The sequence below is a fragment of the Chrysemys picta genome, chromosome 1 (assembly GCF_011386835.1).
Source record: "Chrysemys picta bellii isolate R12L10 chromosome 1, ASM1138683v2, whole genome shotgun sequence".
Lineage (NCBI taxonomy): Eukaryota > Metazoa > Chordata > Testudines > Emydidae > Chrysemys > Chrysemys picta.
Genome location: NC_088791.1, coordinates 7,701,781 through 7,721,635, shown reverse-complemented (window position 1 = coordinate 7,721,635; position 19,855 = coordinate 7,701,781). Strand labels below are relative to the sequence as shown.

At 45.6% G+C, this 19,855-nt stretch overlaps 2 protein-coding genes across 7 annotated transcripts in view; one reads left to right on the top strand and one right to left on the bottom strand.

The window, feature by feature from the left end:
- TASOR2 (transcription activation suppressor family member 2) overlaps positions 1-6,756 on the top strand; it is a 77,084-nt gene extending 70,328 nt beyond the window's left edge. For all 6 annotated transcript variants that reach the window (XM_042859493.2, XM_065552666.1, XM_005311846.5 and 3 more), the window contains 2 exons: positions 723-837; positions 5,943-6,756. In XM_042859493.2, the coding sequence (XP_042715427.2) occupies positions 723-837; positions 5,943-5,946 (119 nt within the window). In that variant the 3' untranslated portion in view covers positions 5,947-6,756. The remainder of the gene's footprint in view (positions 1-722; positions 838-5,942) is intronic.
- Positions 6,757-10,328: 3,572 nt separating this feature from the next.
- GDI2 (GDP dissociation inhibitor 2) overlaps positions 10,329-19,855 on the bottom strand; it is a 28,908-nt gene continuing 19,381 nt past the window's right edge. Inside the window, exons 5-11 of the mRNA XM_005311850.5 lie at positions 18,853-19,051; positions 18,244-18,375; positions 16,567-16,666; positions 13,154-13,325; positions 11,867-12,011; positions 11,394-11,448; positions 10,329-11,306 (exon numbers count right to left, since the gene is read on the bottom strand). Coding sequence (XP_005311907.1) covers positions 11,151-11,306; positions 11,394-11,448; positions 11,867-12,011; positions 13,154-13,325; positions 16,567-16,666; positions 18,244-18,375; positions 18,853-19,051 — 959 coding nt within the window. The 3' untranslated portion in view covers positions 10,329-11,150. The remainder of the gene's footprint in view (positions 11,307-11,393; positions 11,449-11,866; positions 12,012-13,153; positions 13,326-16,566; positions 16,667-18,243; positions 18,376-18,852; positions 19,052-19,855) is intronic.

Here is a 19,855-nt window from a genome sequence, read left to right as displayed (position 1 = left end):
CGTGCTCTGTGAGGTTTGCGTAGCCGAGTGGTTGCTTGTAAGCACAAAGCGTTGTGCCGTCTTTCAGTCAAGGAGGGTAGAAAATAGATGGGTCCATGGACCAGGCAGGGCTAATAACTATATTTGGTGTAGCATACTCTAGAGTCCCTTCGCTCGGATCATCTCACAGTGCTTTACAAGCATTTAAGGAATTAAAGCGTAGAACAGCCTCGTGAAGCGATAGTGTTACCTGCTCTTTAGAGCTGGGGAAGCTGATGCATAGACCAGGGTCACACAAGGAGAGCAGGAATATGAACCAGGTCTCCCATGCCAGCGCCGCTCTCGGGATTGTTGTACTGTATTGCAAAATTTCACTTGCTCAGTGCACTTTTTTTTTTTGGTCAGGCAGATAAAATGTTTCATTATCATTCGTCACAGTAAAGGGCAAGGGAATTTTCTGCCTGCTTTGGTAAATGTTGGGTGCCAATTTTTCAAGGCTGTTTAATGCACTGATGTGTTTCCTTATAATTGATCATTTTATTATTAGCTGCTGAAATTTGCAAAACAGCAAATACTAATGGGAATCCGTCACTTCACCAGGGAGATGAACATGAGGAAGGGAATACCTGCTGGTTAGACATGTCCGTTTGACTTTGCTGAGTTACTTGAGGTTTTCCCTGAGCAAAGAGAACGGTTTCATCTCCTCAAGGGAATTCTTCTCACGGCTGCTTTTCCATTTGCAGATAAGCCCAGTGTCAGCAGAGAGGTCTTCGAAAGCAAAGGGATCCTAGTCACGGATGTAAATAACTTCTCTGGAACGGTGCAGAACGTGGTTGCCCCATTTCAAAGCAGCTATTGGTAAGAGCAAATGAATGCTTACAATGTGAATCCCTCTATCAGGAAGTGCGCTAATGCCCATGCTGGGAATTGCAGAAGCAGCAAATCTAGTAACAGACTTCTCAATAATAGAGGGAATTGATCAGTGCTCTGTGGGGAGAGAGTGGAGTCCTGGAGTTTAGAAAGCAACAGAGGGTCCTGTGGCACCTTTAAGACTAACAGAAGTATTGGGAGCATAAGCTTTCGTGGGTAAGAACCTCACTTCTTCAGATGCAAGTAATGGAAATCTGTGCATATCAGTGTTATAGAGGGCGAACAGTTTCTGGGTTTGCCCTGCATAAGCCTTATGCAGGGTAAAACAGATTTATCTGGGTTTAGACCCCATTGGGAGTTGGGCATCTGAGTGCTAAAGACAAGCACACTACTGTGAGCTGTTTTCAGGTAAACTTGCAGCTTTGGGACAAGTGATTCAGACCCTGGGTCTGTGCCAGGAGCCAGCCAGGGTGCTGGAGTCCTGAGCTGGCAGGGAAAACAGAAGCAGGGGTAGTCTTTGCACATCGGGTGGCAGCTCCCAAGGGGGTTTCTGTGATCCAACCTGTCACGAAGTGAGGTTCTTACCCACAAAAGCTTATGCTCCCAATACTTCTGTTAGTCTTGAAGGTGCCACAGGACCCTCTGTTGCTTTTTACAGATTCAGACTAACACGGCTGCCCCTCTGATACTGGAGTTTAGAATTACTCAGATGAGGCGGATCTAGCCTGTTCCACAAGGGGGCGATAGGGCATTACAGCTTGTCATTGTCTTGTTCTTTTCCTCCCAGTCACTGCAGGAGCTTGACTACTCAATGGCTCCATCTGGTGCTTTGGGAGAGGGAGAGGGAGTTACCTTTGTAGCTAAACCCTTTGTGTGTCCAAGACCCAGGAGCTGGGACTCCCGAGTGCTGCTGTCTTTTGCACTAGTGCTTTGCATCAAGGGCTAGGGAGCCACAGCCGAGCCAGGGATTGCTCGAGTGGCAGCTGCTTTCCAGCAGCTGAAAAAGGGAACAGCTGCAGGGTCCAGAACGCAAATAAAGGCATCGTAGGGCTCCGGAAGGGAACGTACTCGCTTACCTGCCTTGTCATGTGCTCACTGTTGACTCCAGTGCAGTTTTTTAAAGCTTTGAGGTCAAGGCAGCGCCCCTCATACCCAGCCTGCATGTTTCCAGTGGTCAGCGGAGTATCTGTGCTTCCCTCGGTCAGAGAGTTGAGCCTGTCGAAGGGCAGTGCTGACTCTTGGACTGCGCACAAATAAAACGGGTACAGCGAAGTTGTATCAGCAAACCCTTCCGCTAGGCTCTTGTCTTCTTCCTGAGAATCCCAGTCTGCGCCCCTTGTTCTGCAACACTTTGCCACGCAAGCCGCCTGGCCTCCCACCTCTTCTGCACCCCACTGCTCTCCTGCCCCTGCATCTCTTCCTCCCCTCGCCACCTCTCCAGCTCCCTGCCACCAGGGCCTTCCCTGCCTAATTGTCTTGCGGCCACTGTCCTCCTGATTGCTCCCCACTCCTCCCCCAGTTTAAAAACCAGGATCAGCAGGGGGTCTTGATGAAAGAACTCTGTAAGACTATGCAACCAAAAGTCAGGCACTTGTTAGCTTGAACTCTCTGATTATTTTGGTGCGCATGTAACGCCGCAGGGCTTAGCTTCACTGCTGTGCTAGCAAATGAACTCCTGGAGCTAGCATAGCTCTGCTGAGCGTTCGCACGCTGCAAGCCACTGGAGCGGCAGAGTGACTGCTGGCTCACTTGCTCCAGCGGGAGCCGCCGTCGAGCGTTAAACCAAGGCCCACTCCTCCCGGACAGACCAACTAGCTCAGGTACAAAGCACCATTTCCCAGGAGCTAGAGATTGGGGTGACAACTCACGCTAACACTGCAGTGTAGATAAGCCCTTAGCACAAACCTTGTGTTAACATGCAGGTTGTTAGTGCACAGACCAGTGGTTCTCAACCTGTTTATCACTGTGGGCCGCAGGTTGATAACCACAGCCCTTCCCCCCTTCCCCCCTACAGTTCCCTATGCCCAGCGCCTGCCCCCCAGAGAACCCTCCACAGAGGGGACCAGAAGGGGAGCCCTGGGAAGCAGCTAGAACCTGGGACCCCACCGTGGGGAGCTGGACCAGGACCCCGTGGCGTGGGGCCGGGCAGCCTGACCCCGGGATCCCGCCACACAGGGCCGGGCAGCTGGGACTCCTGCGCCGGTCCAGGAGTGGCGCGCCAGAGGCAGGCCGGCAGCCGAGTCCCTAGGTGCAGAGCCCCATCTAAAAGCTGGCACCCCACAAACCTCTGGTTCCCAGCGTCCTCCACTCCCTCACAGCCCAGAGACCCACTCACCAGCCCCCAGGTGGCAGGAGCCCTCCCTGAGCCGGCCCTGCCCCCCTATCAGACCAGAGCGGCAAATTTTGAATTTTTTTAGCGCACAGCTGGGCCAAAGCTGCGGCCTATTTGGGCCACGTGCAGCCTGTAGGTTGAGAACTGCTGGCACAGACTTTCCAGGGATGAAGGGTTGTCATGGTAATTATACAGTGGGGGGGGGGGCTGCAGCGTGTTCCCCTTGAGCTCGGCTGGGACAGCAGGTGTGGAATAGGAACAGCCTCTCCCTTGACAGCAGGCAGCAGCCTCTGCTGAGCTGAGGGCCCGTTTTGCTGGCTGCGATGGTCAGGGTGGCAGGAATTGAGTGAGGGGGGTTGTCGTGCCCTGAATGGAGACCTGGAATCCAGCTCACCCTCCCCTACACTGAGCAGTGGAAAGAGAGGGATTGGGGGCAGGGGTGATGAAGCCTGCACTACTGTGGCCAAGCAGAGACAAGCTGCACCCCCCTTTCTCCTACACTCCCAAGGAGAAAAAGGGATGTGGGGTCAGAGCCCTTTGTGGGCAAGGGAGGAGCCCTGGGCAGGGAGAATTGAGCAGACTGCCTGAAAATGTTTTCCCATAGTTTCAGAGTAGCAGCCGTGTTAGTCTGTATCCACAAAAAGAACAGGAGTACTTATGGCACCTTAGAGACTAACAAATTTATAGAGCATAAGCTTTCGTGGACTACAGCCCACTTCTTCGGATGCATACAGAGTGGAATAAATATTGAGGAGATATATATATATACACACACATACAGAGAGCATAAACAGGTGGGAGTTGTCTTACCAACTCCGAGAGGCCAATTAAGTAAGAGGGAAAAAAACTTTTGAAGTGATAATCAAGCTAGCCCAGTACAGACAGTTTGATAAGAAGTGTGAGAATACTTACACGGGGAGATAGATTCAATGTTTGTAATGGCTCAGCCATTCCCAGTCCTTATTCAATCCTTTGTTGATTGTGTCTAGTTTGCATATCAATTCCAGCTAAGCAGTCTCTCTTTGGAGTCTGTTTTTGAAGTTTTTCTGTTGTAATATAGCCACCCGCAGGTCTGTCACTGAATGACCAGACAGGTTAAAGTGTTCTCCCACTGGTTTTTGAGTATTATGATTCCTGATGTCAGATTTGTGTCCATTAATTCTTTTGCGTAGAGACTGTCCGGTTTGGCCAATGTACATGGCAGAGGGGCATTGCTGGCACATGATGGCATATATCACATTGGTAGATGTGCAGGTGAACGAGCTTGATGAATGCTTGATAGAGATCTTGTAGGTGCTTGTCTCTATCTGAGGGATTGGAGCAAATGCGGTTGTATCTTAGAGCTTGGCTGTAGACAATGGATCGTGTGGTGTGTCCTGGATGGAAGCTGGAGGCATGTAGGTAAGTTTAGCGGTCAGTAGGTTTCCGGTATAGGGTGGTATTTATGTGACCATTGCTTATTAGCACAGTAGTGTCCAGGAAATGGACCGCTTGTGTGGATTGATCTAGGCTGAGGTTGATCTCTATCAAGCATTCTTAAAACTACAATACCCACCTGCTGAAGTGAAAAAACAGATTGACAGAGCCAGACGAGTACCCAGAAGTCACCTTCTACAAGACAGGCCCAACAAAGAAAATAACAGAACACCACTAGCTGTCACCTTCAGCCCCCAACTAAAACCTCTCCAGCGCATCATCAGAGATCTACAACCTATCCTGAAAGATGATCCTTTACTCTCACAGATCTTGGGAGACAGACCTGTCCTCGCTTACAGACAACCCCCCAACCTAAAGCAAATACTCACCAGCAACCACACATCACTGAACAAAACCACTGACCCAGGAACCTATCCTTGTAACAAAGCCCGATGCCAACTCTGTCCACATATCTATTCAAGTGACATCATCATAGGACCTAATCACATCAGCCATACCATCAGGGGCTCGTTCACCTGCACATCTACCAATGTGATATATGCCATCATGTGCCAGCAATGCCCCTCTGCCATGTACATTGGCCAAACCGGACAGTCTCTACGCAAAAGAATTAATGGACACAAATCTGACATCAGGAATCCTGATACTCAAAAACCAGTGGGAGAACACTTTAACCTGTCTGGCCATTCAATGACAGACCTGCGGGTGGCTATATTACAACAGAAAAACTTCAAAAACAGACTCCAACGAGAGACTGCGGAGCTGGAATTGATATGCAAACTAGACACAATCAACAAAGGATTGAATAAGGACTGGGAATGGCTGAGCCATTACAAACATTGAATCTATCTCCCCTTGTAAGTATTCTCACACTTATCAAACTATCTGTACTGGGCTAGCTTGATTATCACTTCAGACTTTTTTTTCTCTTAATTGGCCTCTCAGAGTTGGTAAGACAACTCCCACCTGTTTATGCTCTCTGTATATATATATATATATATATATCCTCAATATTTATTCCACTCTGTATGCAGCCGAAGAAGTGGGCTGTAGTCCACAAAAGTTTATGCTCTATAAATTTGTTAGTCTCTAAGGTGCCACAAGTACTCCTGTTTTTTTTTCCCCATAGTGAGAGACTACTGGAGGTACCACCAGCTGGTAGTTTCAGTCATTTGACCAGATGCCTGGATGTTGTTCCGCTTTGATAGTGTGGTTAGCCCACGTAAACGTATAGAACATCCTTCCTGTCACACAGCATAGAGTGGGTAGCCGGTGCCATGGAAACAGCTACTAAACACTATTCGTGAAACTTCATGTGTTGCAGGTGATGAAATTCAAGGACAGCACCGGTGGTTCCAGTGACAAAGAATGAAGCTTCTGTGAAAATAGTTTAGATAAAGGTAACTTGCTGGGGTTCTGCTGTTACAGACTAAAGCTCTCGGCACCAAAGGCAGAGGTAGTAGTTTTCCCTTTTTTAGTAGGATGTTAATTATTTGAGGGTAGCCAATGAGTATTAGTAGAGGAGCAGATGCACCCCACTCCAGCTGCATAGGAAGAGAGCTATTTTAATGTATACAGTATTTTAAATTATTTGTTTTCTGAAGTTAGTACAGCTGCATATGGAAACAGTAGGGGGAAGAACAGTTTACTTGAAGCTTAGAGATGTTAGTCCATTTTAGCAAGTGCTTTTTATAAATGCGTGTTTATGTACATAAGATACACAACATGCATGTGGTATATGAGCAGCAGGATTTTTGTACATTTTCAGTGTGTTCAAGATTACTTCTCCAGATCACTAAGTCTGCGACTGGTCAATCAACACTACATTAAGTTCTCACTGGTTTTCTAATGGTACCATTTGACTTGTGGGACTTCTGTTTTCCACTAGATGGAACTCTTGTAAATAGCAGAATGTCAGGATTCTGGAACAAAAAGCATATTTATAGTATTCTAAAAACTAATAGATTTTAAAAGGAAACTTCAGCACTCAAACAACATTTGTAAGATACTTAAGGTATCTACTGGGAGGAAGTGTTTTGTAACTAATCATTTTTTAAAATAAAGCAGACGAAAAATAAAGCTGTTGTGTACAGGATGACTTTGTATGATGTTTGACTAATAAAACAAGACAATTCAAAGTCTCGTGCATTGCTGTTGGTTTAGGACTTTACCAAAGCACTCAAACTTTCTTCCCTGTAAATGAGTATAGCTCCCCGACTCCCCCCCCCACCTCCCCCATACAAATCATTCTGGTGAAGTGCATTGACAAATGGAGTTGGGCGGGAAAAGAGAAATTCCACGTCTTTAGGAGGGCTGTAATGTTTCTTAGCTGCCGGCTCGCAGGATCAACGCTGCGGTGTGCCAAAGAACTTTGGCCAGGTCCAGAAGGGCCTTATTGATAGGGAAGGTTCTCTTTGCTGACGTAGAGATATGCAGGATACCAAGCAGCTTGTGCTGTTGCTCTTTCACTTCCTCCAGAGGCAGGGTTGGCTCCCGGCACCAGTGCAGCAAGCAGGTGCTTGGGGCGGCCGACGGAAAGGGGTGGAGTAGAGTTAGACAATAGTTCTAGGAAAGACCTGACTTTTTCCCCCCTGCACTGGGCAATGGAGTGATCCTACCCTTCCTGGTGTATTTAGTGTCTCCAATGAAAGTTCACTCTTCTAGTCCTTTGTCATGGCAGGGTGCTGCCCTGCCCGGCTGTGGTTTTGGATGGCTCATATAGTCTGCAGAAGTCCATGAATCTCTCACATTCCATGATTAAAAGGGTGCTAGAAGCAAGGGAAACCAAGTTGAGATGGAGTTCTAAGCCTACATCTTTCAAGTAATAGTAGTCCAGGTGGGCACCTCTCCCCCCACTTGTACCTTAAAAGATGAAGGATTTCATGAGGAAGATACTCCTCATGGTATTGCAGGGCAGGGAGAAGACGACACTTCCCACGGAGGACACCCACATGAAGCAAAACACTATACTCCAATACTATTGATGTAGGCTTCCAGGGCCATCCCCTACTCCTTCCCCAGTTGTGGGGAGAAGGGAGAGGAGAGCACTCATCAGACATAGCTTAAGAAATAAGCCTCTTCACTTAATACCTCCAGAGAGGAGTGGAGGCTGCAGCCAGACAGCACTTATGAAAAAGGTTTCATGCCAAAACCACTAGCTAAGAACCATGAGGGAAAAATGTTTCTTGGCAGCAATGGGAGAGTTCAGGGTTCTAACAACTCTAAAAACAAATTCTGGAGCACAGAATGGCCAAACTCCAGTTCACTGTTTGAAGCTGCAAACTAAATGGACGGATAGCAACAGCACAGGAAACGCACTGTTTTTACATTCCTTGTCCACCACCTATATCCTGAGCTTTCAGTGGAAGACAAATTAGGTCCATTAACTTACCTTTACACACTCCTCTGCAGTTGCATAGGTGACCAAAGGTAGGGAAAGGCAAGATTTACTCCTCCCATAGCTTGATCACCACCTAAGATTAAGACCAGGCTCCAAAAGCAGTTGAATCAGACAAGAGAGGAGACTCTGGCTGCTGAAAGGTGAAGAGTGGGGCCAGCTCTGACAGCATCCAAAAAGAAATTAGTCTATTGAGAATAAAAACAGACTAGTTGGAGATCAATCTCTCCCCTCAGTTAGTGGTTGCGATGTGATGGTAAGAACTAACCACTCATGCAAGTTCTCAGGGTGCATTAGTTCAAGTTAGATGTGCGAGAATACATCTGGAAATGGCTCTTGCTCTACCAAGCACAACTGTTACTACCTACTTATTAGGCGCTAGAGGCTTCCAACCATGCACTAATCTCCAGAGAAGCCCTGTCTTCAAAGAGCACGGTAAGTCACTCTATTCCTTGTTCATCTCCACCACATCAATGGAGGAACGCCCACTTTTAGCACATTACTGGAATACCTAGAAACGGATTGGGAATGGAACGGACAGCCGGGTCCCTTGGTTTACAACTAAGCACATTAGTTTTATTGTGGTGCTATGTCAGAAACGATCATTTCTGACTTTTTCCAAAAGCACTGCGAGGCATTTGAGAGGTACTGGTGAAACTCAGAATTTTGTTCCAATTTAGCATGCAGCAGTAGGGGGTCTTTGCACTTCTGGCTCTGTTGTGCAGTTGGCCAGTCACTAATGCCACGTGTTGCCTCCACAAGCATTTTGGCTCACCTTTAGGGCGGATAGCCAGCACCACTGTCTCAGTGTCACAGAGCCAAGGACTCCCTCCCTCCCTCAGGGGGTCCCACGGAAAGGCACATTAGCATTGTATGGTGCTATTGTGGGTGTAAGCATTGCAAGGCATTTTGGGGGGAGGGAAGGTCAAAGGTAGCAAGAGGTCAAAAGGGGAAAGGAGACGACGAAGGGAGGGGCGCGCACAGGAAGCAGAGCTGTGCGTCCCTGGAGCTGGTGTGTTTTGGGGAAAGCTAAGGTGGTCACAGAAAGCGTTTGGATTGGTACCAGGAACAGAGGGCCCTAAACAGAAACACCCCCAAAAGAACCCAGGACTTAAAAACCCTCCCGAAAGGGAAAGCAAGTCAGAGATTACAGCGGACCCCAGAGGACCTGGGCCCAGGTCAGAACTCCCATCCACCCTATCCCCTCTTCTTCTTACATTACACCCAGGCTTGGCCAGCTGCGGGTAGAGTGTGTGAGAGTATGAAAGAGAGTTAGGGCTTGGGGCACGAACGCTTTTTTTCCTTCCTCTGAGTGATGTGGCGAGCTCCCATCACCCTCCATTGTTATTTTAAAGCTTTATTAATAAAATAATAAAACTCAGTCACTTGGTGTATTTCATCATCTCCTCCCCTAAAAAACCCTGTGGCTTCAGCCTGATCACCTGCCGCCTCAGGCAGACTGGTAACAGAAATCTGTTACATCAGTGACAACCTCCTATCACTTCCTAACCTACATATCCACTGAGCGTTCTGGTTCGGCGGCCAGTTACCAAACCTAGGTCAGCAATTGCTTTACTACCTCCCATTGAGGTCTGAGTAGCCGTATAGCTTTAGTCCAACACGTTGTGCTGTACCCAGCAAAGCTTGTTCTGGTAAATGCAGGATTACTTTGTGTGAACGCTGAAATGAGAAGTACTAAGCAATCTGGCTAAAGTTTGAAGTACCCCCATCAAAAGGAGAGACCCGTGAATCTTTAAAACGGCCAAAGCTAGGCTTGTTAATGGGCATCAAGTTAGACAGGAGTTTGCAGTCCAGGACCAAGGTGATGCTGTGCCGTTTTCAACTGCAACAGTGGTACTTGAGGGGCAAATGAAAGTAGGCAGCCCCGGTGAGACTGGATAGAAAGTCTAGGAATCTGGCTGCACGCCAGCTTGAAACACCAAGCTGTCAAACTTCCCGCTTAGAGAGTGAGGATAGGGCCAAGTAAGGGCTGATGTGTTTAGCCCAGGTGCTACAGTGCCCTCCATGTATAGCGATTTATCTGCTCTACTCCCCTACTGCTGGTTAGTAGGGACAGATTGAATGTCCAGGAGATGGGCTTACAGCTTACATGGTCATCAGCTGCTCTGAAAGGAAGTGCACAGCAGCTTTGAAAGTCAAGCCAAGGATGTTTAAGTCCATTGTTTTTCCTTGTATTTGAATGGTTGGATTCCAAGCCATAGAAGTGTCCCTCTCTGGCAGGCATGCATCTTTTAAGAGCTCAAGCAGACGCTATCTGTACAAAGTGGAGTGAATCAGACCAGAGCAGAGGACTGGTTTCCAGAATTTGGCTTTACTTTGCAGTACAGAAATCATTTGAGCCTTTTCAAGAGACATCAGAAGCAGAGGCTCTGTCATATCAATACTGCAGTGCAGTTTGGTCCATCCAAAAAGCCACATGGGGTACAGAAAATACTTTCACATCATGCCTGCTTTGTAATTTGTTCTCTCAATTTTATTAGATTGACACACAAAGGAACCTTAGGCACAGTTGTCCCAACTGATGTAAACAGTTTTAGACGCTTAAGGGTGGGTTAGGTTCTGTGCCTAAAACTATGCCAACATTTGCTGCTACAATAGATGTGGGCTTTGTCCATAATACAACTTGCCACAAAGTTAAGATTGATGGGAAAGACTTTAGGGATGCTGTCCACAATAATGGAGTGCTCAGTTTAGAGTTTTCTTGGTATCAGGTCTGAATGGCATCTGTCAAGTTCACTGATCCACCAGAAGCACATCATTGGGAAATGGTTTACAAATGATTAAAAATACAAAGGTAACGTATCAATGAGTTATTTCAGTTTGCACCAAAGTCTAGGTCTGCAAAAAAAAGTTCAGTAGTCTGCTTTTTGCTTATAAGGTTAGTGAACAGTTAAATCAGTGTCAGTAATTAGCCAGATTCTGGACAGCAGCCCTACTAGAATGAAATTAACACATGATATCCAAAAGGGGAGCATTTACCAGTGCAGTACTCTTCAGTCTCTCAGATGTGATTACAAAAGCAGGCCTTACAATATTGAGTTTCATACAGTGTTCATTAAAGTTCCTTATATTCATATTAGCCGATTTAATTTCTCCTAATTAGACATTAGCTCATTACTGCTGCTCCTGCTCCCCATAGATATCGTTTTTCTTGCGTTTCATCTCTTCAAAGTCGAACTCTGATCCCATCATCCTCTTATAAATATCTTTGATGTCATCACACGTCGTCTCAAAGTGAGTGGTAGCATCATAGGTGCGAGAAATAAAGATCTGGAAAATAAGTTTTCAGGCTTAGTGTCTGGAGATTCTCCCCTTACATGGGCACACCAATTTGATTGTTTGCCATTTCATACTAACCTGGCTTTCGGTTCCCAAGTCAGTAGGTGCAAACAGATCACTGATGCTAACAAACCTATGAGAGAAGACATATTTCAGAATGCTTAAATGTTACCCAACCTCTCGAATCCCAGCACCTCAACGAAAGGTGAACCAATACAGGAGCCAGGTAACCTGTAATATGATCAAATGCCAAAGCCCTAGAGCAAGAAGTGCACATGAGGAGGTTTTTGGTGCTAGGACAGAGCATTGGAGCAGTTGTCTTGGATATGAGGAGTAGGCAGAGTAAATATTCCAGTAGGGGAGGATGCATGTGTCATTGGCCTTCCGGCCTCCCTCATCTGCCCCATGACCTCTCAAGGTCAGAATACAACCAGAAGACACCCAGATTTGTCTTTGTATGGCAAGTAATGGTTAACTGGTCCACTGTGCTAGTTTAGTCATCACTAATGCATGTGTGCTGCTAGATTGCTGATGCAAGGTGGAAACCTTACTTCTGTTCAATGGGCTCCAAGAGATCTAAGGCAGGTTTGATTTCTCTCTCTGGATCGCCTGTTTCCACAGTAGTACTAACAATGGCGATGTACTTCCCTTGCGCTGCCACATTGTGTGCAGAGGAGATCATGCAAACGTAGATATCTAGAAAAACATGAAAGTAATGAGAGTTGATCTACACCACATGCCAATTGAGAAGAGCTAGGAGATGCTGACGGTGACTTCGGATGTGAGTGGACTCACCCCTCTAGCTGCACACATAGCTGGGCCATGTGGATGGGCATTCACATTTCTGTTTCCCTCTTTTTCCTCCTAGAACTTGTTGCATTTGAATCTTGTCCGAGATCTAGTTTTAGTTCGTTGGGACAAGGATTTACATGTAATTCAGACCTCTACATACATCAAGCCCTTGGCGTAAGTGTAGCGGTTTCCATCTAAAATCCCACTAATTTTTTACACCCAGTAGAGATCTCTGGCCACACAAACCCCCATCAGCTGATTGCACTAGGAACAGAATTCAGCCCTCTGCCTCCACTGCTTGAGCAAAGGAAGACAATAACTGACAGCATAAGCGAAGAGGTGGCCCCTTCTCATCAGGCCAATCAACTGAGTTGCAAACTGGGCGGATCCAACTACATCCAGTATTGGACAGCTACGTAAAGCACAAGCCTTCAAGCAAGTTTCAGGCATAAAAAAGTGTTTCCAGATCCAAGCTGAATTGCAAGCAGCAAGTTTCACATTCTGGCTCATGCCCTTGCACAGTATTGGACTGCAAACACTTAAATCCCTTGTCTGAATCCAAAGCCTAGGTTTGGGGCCTAAATCAGTCTGAAATACAAACTTCTCCTAAACCTTTTAGTTTTTCATGTAGCACTATTGGCACTTGGTGCTTCAGATACAGAGGTCCCTGCCTAGATTATCGGAGGGCAGCAAGCAGCTCAAACTTGGGTCCATAAAGCACTTGGACATCTTTGAGAAGTGTGGGATTAGGAAGGGAGCTAGATGAAGACACTGAGGACCCCAAGAAGCAGCATTAAAAAGGAAGGTGATCTGTTCTTTGGGAGGGTGGCTTCCTGAAGTGGTTTTATTATGAACTGTTTAAATGTTTTCCTTGATGATTGATAAAGCTCATTACTTCACAGAAGCCTAAGACTTTCATTTGGCCCAGCAGAGGCAAGTCCACTTACTATGGATTTAATGAGTATGCCAATTTAAGTGCAGTCTATAGCAACACCTACTTATGCACTGACATGCTAAGCATTTAACAGCCACTCTTCCCCACACACCTGATTTCCGGTTGACCTGATTCTGTGGAATGATGATCTGGCAGGAATTGGCATCATTTGTGTTCTTGATTGGGTGGTTTAAGATACAGATGACTCGAATCACTAGGCCAACTTTTGTTACACGATCTGGGACATAACTGGGATCACAGATGAGTTGTTTGCAGCGAGCAACCTGCCAAGGATAGACAAAGTAAAAAGTTAAACTCCTCAAACTGGAAGAATAGTTTTCCCAGATGTTCTCAAGCACAGAGTAGCCTCTTCGCATCTCTAGTCAGAACTGATGAGATGCACTGCTGCTCACCAGCAAACAAAAAAAAACTATTTTAGATTTAGTTCCATGAGGTGGTTGTTTCCAGTAGATTAGCTTGACAGTTTAGTGTCGTGTCACATTTTCTCAGCAGAGAAGTACATGCTTAGAGCAATGAAGCCCCCAGTATGTTTGTCTAGTGTACATAAGAACATAACATAAGAATGGCCGTACTGGGTCAATCCAAAGGTCCATCTAGCCCAGTATCCTGTCTACCGACAGTGGCCAATGCCAGGTGCCCCAGAGGGAGTGGACTTAACAGGCAATGATCAAGTGATCTCTCTTCTGCCATCCATCTCCATCATCTGACAAACAGAGGCTAGGGACACCATTCCTTACACATCCTGGCTAATAGCCATTAATGGACTTAACCACCATGAATTTATCCAGTTCTCTTTTAAACCCTGTTGTAGTCCTAGCCTTCACAACCTCCTCAGGTAAGGAGTTCCACAAGTTGACTGTGTGCTGCGTGAAGAACTTCCTTGTATTTGTTTTAAACCTGCTGCCTATTAATTTCATTTGGTGACTCCTAGTTCTTGTATTATGGGAATAAGTAAATAACTTTTCCTTAGTCACTTTCTCCACATCACTCATGATTTTATATACCTCTATCATATTCCCCCCTTAGTCTCCTCTTTTCCAAGCTGAAGAGTCCTAACCTCTTTAATCTCTCCTCATAAAAGACCTGTTCCAAACCCCTAATCATTTTAGTTGCCCTTTTCTGAACCTTTTCTAGTGCCAGTATATCTTTTTTGAGATGAGACCACATCTGTACGCAGTATTCGAGATGTGGGCGTACCATCGATTTATATAAGGGCAATAATATATTCTCAGTCTTATTCTCTATCCTCTTTTTAATGATTCCTAACATCCTGTTTGCTTTTGACCACCTCTGTACACTACATGGACACCTTCAGAGAACTATCCACGATGACTCCAAGATCTTTTTCCTGACTTGTTGTAGCTAAATTAGCCCCCATCATATTGTATGTATAGTTGGGGTTATTTTTTCCAATGTGCATTACTTTACGTTGTCCACATTAAATTTCATTTGCCATTTTGTTGCCCAATCACTTAGTTTTGTGAGATCTTTTTGAAGTTAGTCAGTCTGCTTTGGTCTTAACTATCTTGAGCAGTTTAGTATCATCTGCAAACTTTGCCACCTCACTGTTTACCCCTTTCTCCAGATCATTTATGAATAAGTTGAATAGGATTGGTCTGAGGACTGACCCTTGGGGACACCCTTGGGGACACCCTCTCCATTCGGAGAATTTACCATCAATTCCTACCCTTTGTTCCCGGTCTTTTAACCAGTTCTCAATCCATGAAAGGACCTTCCCTTTTATCCCATGACAGCTTAATTTACATAAGAGCCTTTGGTGAGTGACCTTGTCAAAGGCTTTCTGGAAATCTAAGTACACTATGTCCACTGGATCCCCTTGTCCACATTTGTTGACCCCTTCAAAGAACTCTAATAGATTAGTAAGACACGATTTCCCTTTACAGAAACCATGCTGACTATTGCTCAACAGTTTATGTTTTTCTAGGTGTCTGACAATTTTATTCTTAACTATTGTTTCGACTAATTTGCCCCGTACCAACGTTAGACTTAATGGTCTATAATTGCCGGGATCACCTCTAGAGCCCTTTTTAAATATTGGTGTTACATTAGCCAACTTCCAGTCATTGGGTACAGAAGCCAATTTAAAGGACAGGTTACAAACCTTAGTTAATAGTTCTGCAACTTCACATTTGAGTTCTTTCAGAACTCTTGGGTGAATGCCATCTGGCCCCGGTGACTTGTTAATGTTAAGTTTATCAATTAATTCCGAAACCTCCTCTAGTGACACTTTAATCTGTGACAGTTCCATAAGATTGCACAATATAAATGTGAAGTTTGAGGATGTATCAATAGTAAGAATGTAGGGACATTGAACAAAAGTTGCCTCATCAGCATCAGAGGGATTATGGTGATGACTGCATATGTCTAATCAGGGAGGTCATCTGGAGATTTGGAAACAGAATTTGAGCACAAGTTAGATATTTGGTCTATACAGCTTTCAGAGTAGCAGCCGTGTTAGTCTGTATCCGCAAAAACGAACAGGAGTTCTTGTGGCACCTTAGAGACTAACAAATTTATTAGAGCATAAGCTTTCGTGGACTACAGCCCACACAGCATCCATCATTTGTAGAGTTTTATTTGGATTCACCCTGGTATGAACAGTGCCATTTTTTAATGATTTGAAGATTAAGAGGCATCTGTATTACAGAGATGGTTAGCCAGTGTGACAAATTCACCCTGTAAAATTGCAAGCAAACCGGCAGATGAGTGAAATGTTTTTAGAGCTGCCGTCAGATATGGGCAAGTAGATTTTCTGCTTGGGCTGGTAAATTCTGATAGTTGTGCAAGGCTGATTTACTGAGTAGCTGGGGAAACGGTAAGGAAATTCAGTGCCAGAAAAATACAAACAACTAAATTTGTTAGTCTCTAAGGTGCCACAAGTACTCCTGTTCTTTTTACAAACAACTAATGCATCTTAAGGCCAAGGCCAATTTTATATTTAGGTTAGATGCACTGACAGCGGCAAGGAAAGGTGTCTTGTCTCGATTGACCTGCCTCCTCAGCTTTCAAGGAATACAACAATCCTGACATACGTCCAGAGTGAAGATTTAGGAGAAAATCCCTCTGAAGTTATTGTCTAAGTCTGCTTCAAGTAACACGTGAAGTTCACCTGTTTAGATTTTCTTACTGTCTTTTTACCACATCACTCCAGTGGCACAGCTTTGGGAGCTTAAAAGCCACCCTAAGATTGAGTCAAAAATCCTGGCAAGTTTACAATCTGATGGCTCAACCTCGTTTGTGTGTGTACCAACCCAAGCCTGAGTTCCTCAGACACCACACTTGCTTTTGCGCTAATTGACGCACCCCCCCCAAAGACAGCTTAGTCAGTTCCTGTAGTATTTCAGATGCCGTGCTAACTTAAGTTAAGCCAATGTTAACTGATGGGGGTTAGCGCAAAAGCAAGTGTAGCGTTTGAGGAACTAAACTGAGGAGGAGATCTCTAACCGCAAATATTTGAGAAAATAATCCAAAGCATTACTGTACCTCTCCTTCCGATTTCACACCAACCACTTTGCCATTTTCTATCACAATCTCTTCAATTGGCTTGTTCAGCATGTAGGTGCCTCCGTAAATAGCACTTAGCCTACAAGAGTAAGGAGACTTTACAATAATGAAGCTTCATGTTTGCTATGGCCTTCTTATAGCAGATTGTTCATTTCCTCTGCCCTAGCAGGCAGCTGCATGCGCTGGAAGTGACCGAGCTTCTGGTAACAGTTCCCTGGCCTCCGTAAGGAGTCCAAGCCAGGAGGGTTTGGAGAAGAAAAATCCCCTTCACCCCCACCCCACCTTGCCCAGGGAACACATGCCCTGCCCAAGTCTAGGTGACGGACTATTCCTCAGGCGGCCATTTAAACAGTCAGTGAACCTTTAGTTTGGAGTCAGAAGTGTCTTATTCCTGTAACTCAATCTGGGGCCACAGTTTTACTGCCCAGGATGCCATTAAGAGTATACTTCAGTGACGTCGAGAGACTTGCTCCCAGATCCTACCAGCCCCCAAATATCTATTTTACAATTAACTTTTAAGAGCAGTTGCAGTTCTAGCCAAGACGTGCATCTTATTGGAGCAGTTGCTTATTACAAATATTAGGAGGAGAGGCCAATAATGTGGTAACTTAAGCAACTTCTGTTGAAATTGCATGGGAATTACTGAAAGCAGAGACTCAACATGTGCCGTCACTACTTACTTCTCTGATTAAGAGTCAAGACTGTCAACTTAAGGCCAAAGGAGGAAACTGAAGTGAACTATCAAGCCACCAGCCAGTGCTTGGGACTAGTCAAAGCCATGATTTACATCTGCTGACTGGTCAGAATCTGCTACTCGTTGGCCAACTCAACTAGGCTTCAAGCCACTAATAACCCCAAGACTTGCAGCATTCAGGGAACAGTTCTGTGGCGGAAAAGCCAAGTCTATTCCAAAATGCTGGATACTGTTTCAGCTTTAACATTTGGACTTTGAACAAATTCTACTCTGCTTATACGGATCTCCCCGTGTCCCTGAGAAAGGTTTAGTAATTCTGATCAGCCGCCAGCAGGGCCTCAGTTATGAAAACGCTGGAGCGAGATTCCACATCAAACACTGGCACATTTAGAGTAGAAATGCTACTCACTGCATTTAATGTCATTTCCAGTGTTAGTTAAAGACGCCCCACCCCCCCAAGACAGCTTGGTCAGTCCCTGTAGTATTTCAGATGCCTGCTAATTGCTAAGTGAAGCCAGTATTAACAACCTCTGCTTCAGCACCTCAGACACGACACAATTAGCTTCGACCCTGGCTCAGCTCTGCAGAAAAGTTTAGTTGGAAAGACCTTCCCCTTTCAAGTCAGTTTAGTTAACCTGCGGCCAGAGAACTAAGATGTGACCCACTAGACCCTTCACCCTCTGAGAAACAACCCCCCCCCCCCCCAATCCACACTGCTTAGTCAAGTACCATCCTGCCCTACCCCTCCCGCAGAAGCACTGCCCCTCCCAGCTCCTGGCTGATGCTGCCCATCCCACAGAGGGATTTACCTAGAGAAGAGAGGGACGCTAAAGAAAATGCTGTTTAATAGTTAAGAGGTTCTCAGCAGAGTCTGAGCATTAGATTCTAACAGAATCCTCGAACACACTTGATGCATTTGAGACAAGTTATTCACACCACCACCACCACCCCCCAGTTCTCACCTTGCAAACCCCTGGGGCAGCTCTCCAAGGCCATAGAGGGGATAAAGGTAAGGGCTTTTACCATATCTAGCCAGAGACTCGCTGTAAAGTTTAATCCTGTTGATTGTTTCTTGGCATGGCTGATCTAGGTAGCTGCAAAAAGAGAATCGAGACTGTACAATGCATTTGGTGAAATGAGTTGCTGTTTACTCAGACCCAAGATGGCCTTGGATTCGGGTGTGCTTTAAGAGTTAACATTCATCCCCATGAAGTTATGTTTCCCATGCTTCCCCCAACTCCACTGCTTCCCCTTAAAGGCTTATGCTTCAGAAGAGCTCTTCCCTTTCAGCCTGACAGAACATTTTATTCAGTGTACCATTGGAGAACCCACTTAGGCGCCAAGTAACTCAGGAGGATATTTCTGCTTGTGAAAGAAACCCAAGCAGCATTGAAGACGCAGCATTTAAAGGCTCCATTCTAAAGGCAGCACTAAAGGATGCTGCATGAGATTTACTTCAAGAAAGGTACATTTGTGGCTAACGAAGGTGGTCCATTACTCTGAAGCATTCTCTCCCAACTCCCTGGCCACTAGCTTAGTTTGGGAAAAGCTGCTGAATAATGAATACTTACTCATCAGTTCTGTAGAGTGCAAGGGCATGGCCTGTGAAGTCTATGACATCTTGGCCCAGGTCAAACTTTTTATACACATCTCTCATGGTGGTCTTCTTGGGATCAACACCTTCAAAAGTCCGGGGGTCATTTTCATCAAAGTTGGCAACATACACTAAGAATTTCCTGAATCGGCGTTTCTCAAACAAGCCCATTAAACCTACAACACCAAAAGAATTAGTCAGATCAGAGGTCAGAAGTGAGACATTTGAGCTACTTTGAAGGTCCTTTCAAAGTAAGATTTCCTCCAGTTCCACGGCAAAGACCATGGAGTATTGAGAGATGAAGGGCTTTGTTTAGCCCTCGACAGCAGAAGTTTATACTTTAATCTTTCTCCAAGGTACCCCTAAATTAACTGTGCCAGAGTATGAAGTAACCATTCAGGCTACAGAGGCCAAAAATCCAGCTAAGCATGGAAAACCAGTTTGCTTAATACTGGCAGCTGCCATAGTAACTGCCTATTAAGGGCTTGGAAGATGTGCCAGACACGACTCAGAGGCAGGAATAATGACAGCCACACCCAGAGTTCAGAGACAACCTACATGTAGTCTGGCTTCCACGGCTTCCAGTCACTGGAAGAGGGGCGGGGACTGACCTGACCATGTTAGTGAGCTTTTCGGGATCAGCCTCAGACTAGCAGAAGGCTACGTTAAGCTCGATTACCCTCTAGCTAAGGGAGAAGGAACTTTCTCTCCTATCCAATAGGGTGGAAACCAGACACCCTCTTCCACCACATTTGGCTCCTCCCCAAAAGACTAGCAACTGCCTGTGTTGCTGCCAGCTTTCCCCAAATTGAAGACATGAAGCAGACAGGATCTTTCCACTGCTGTTCTGAGCAGAAGCAAAAGGTAGTCAGTCAACCGATAGCAATGCTGAGCTAGACAGAGCAGCAGCAGCATTGAGCAGGCTGCAAATTTAGGCAGACAGTTCATTGGTTGCATTCAGTTCGCATTTGAGAATTTTT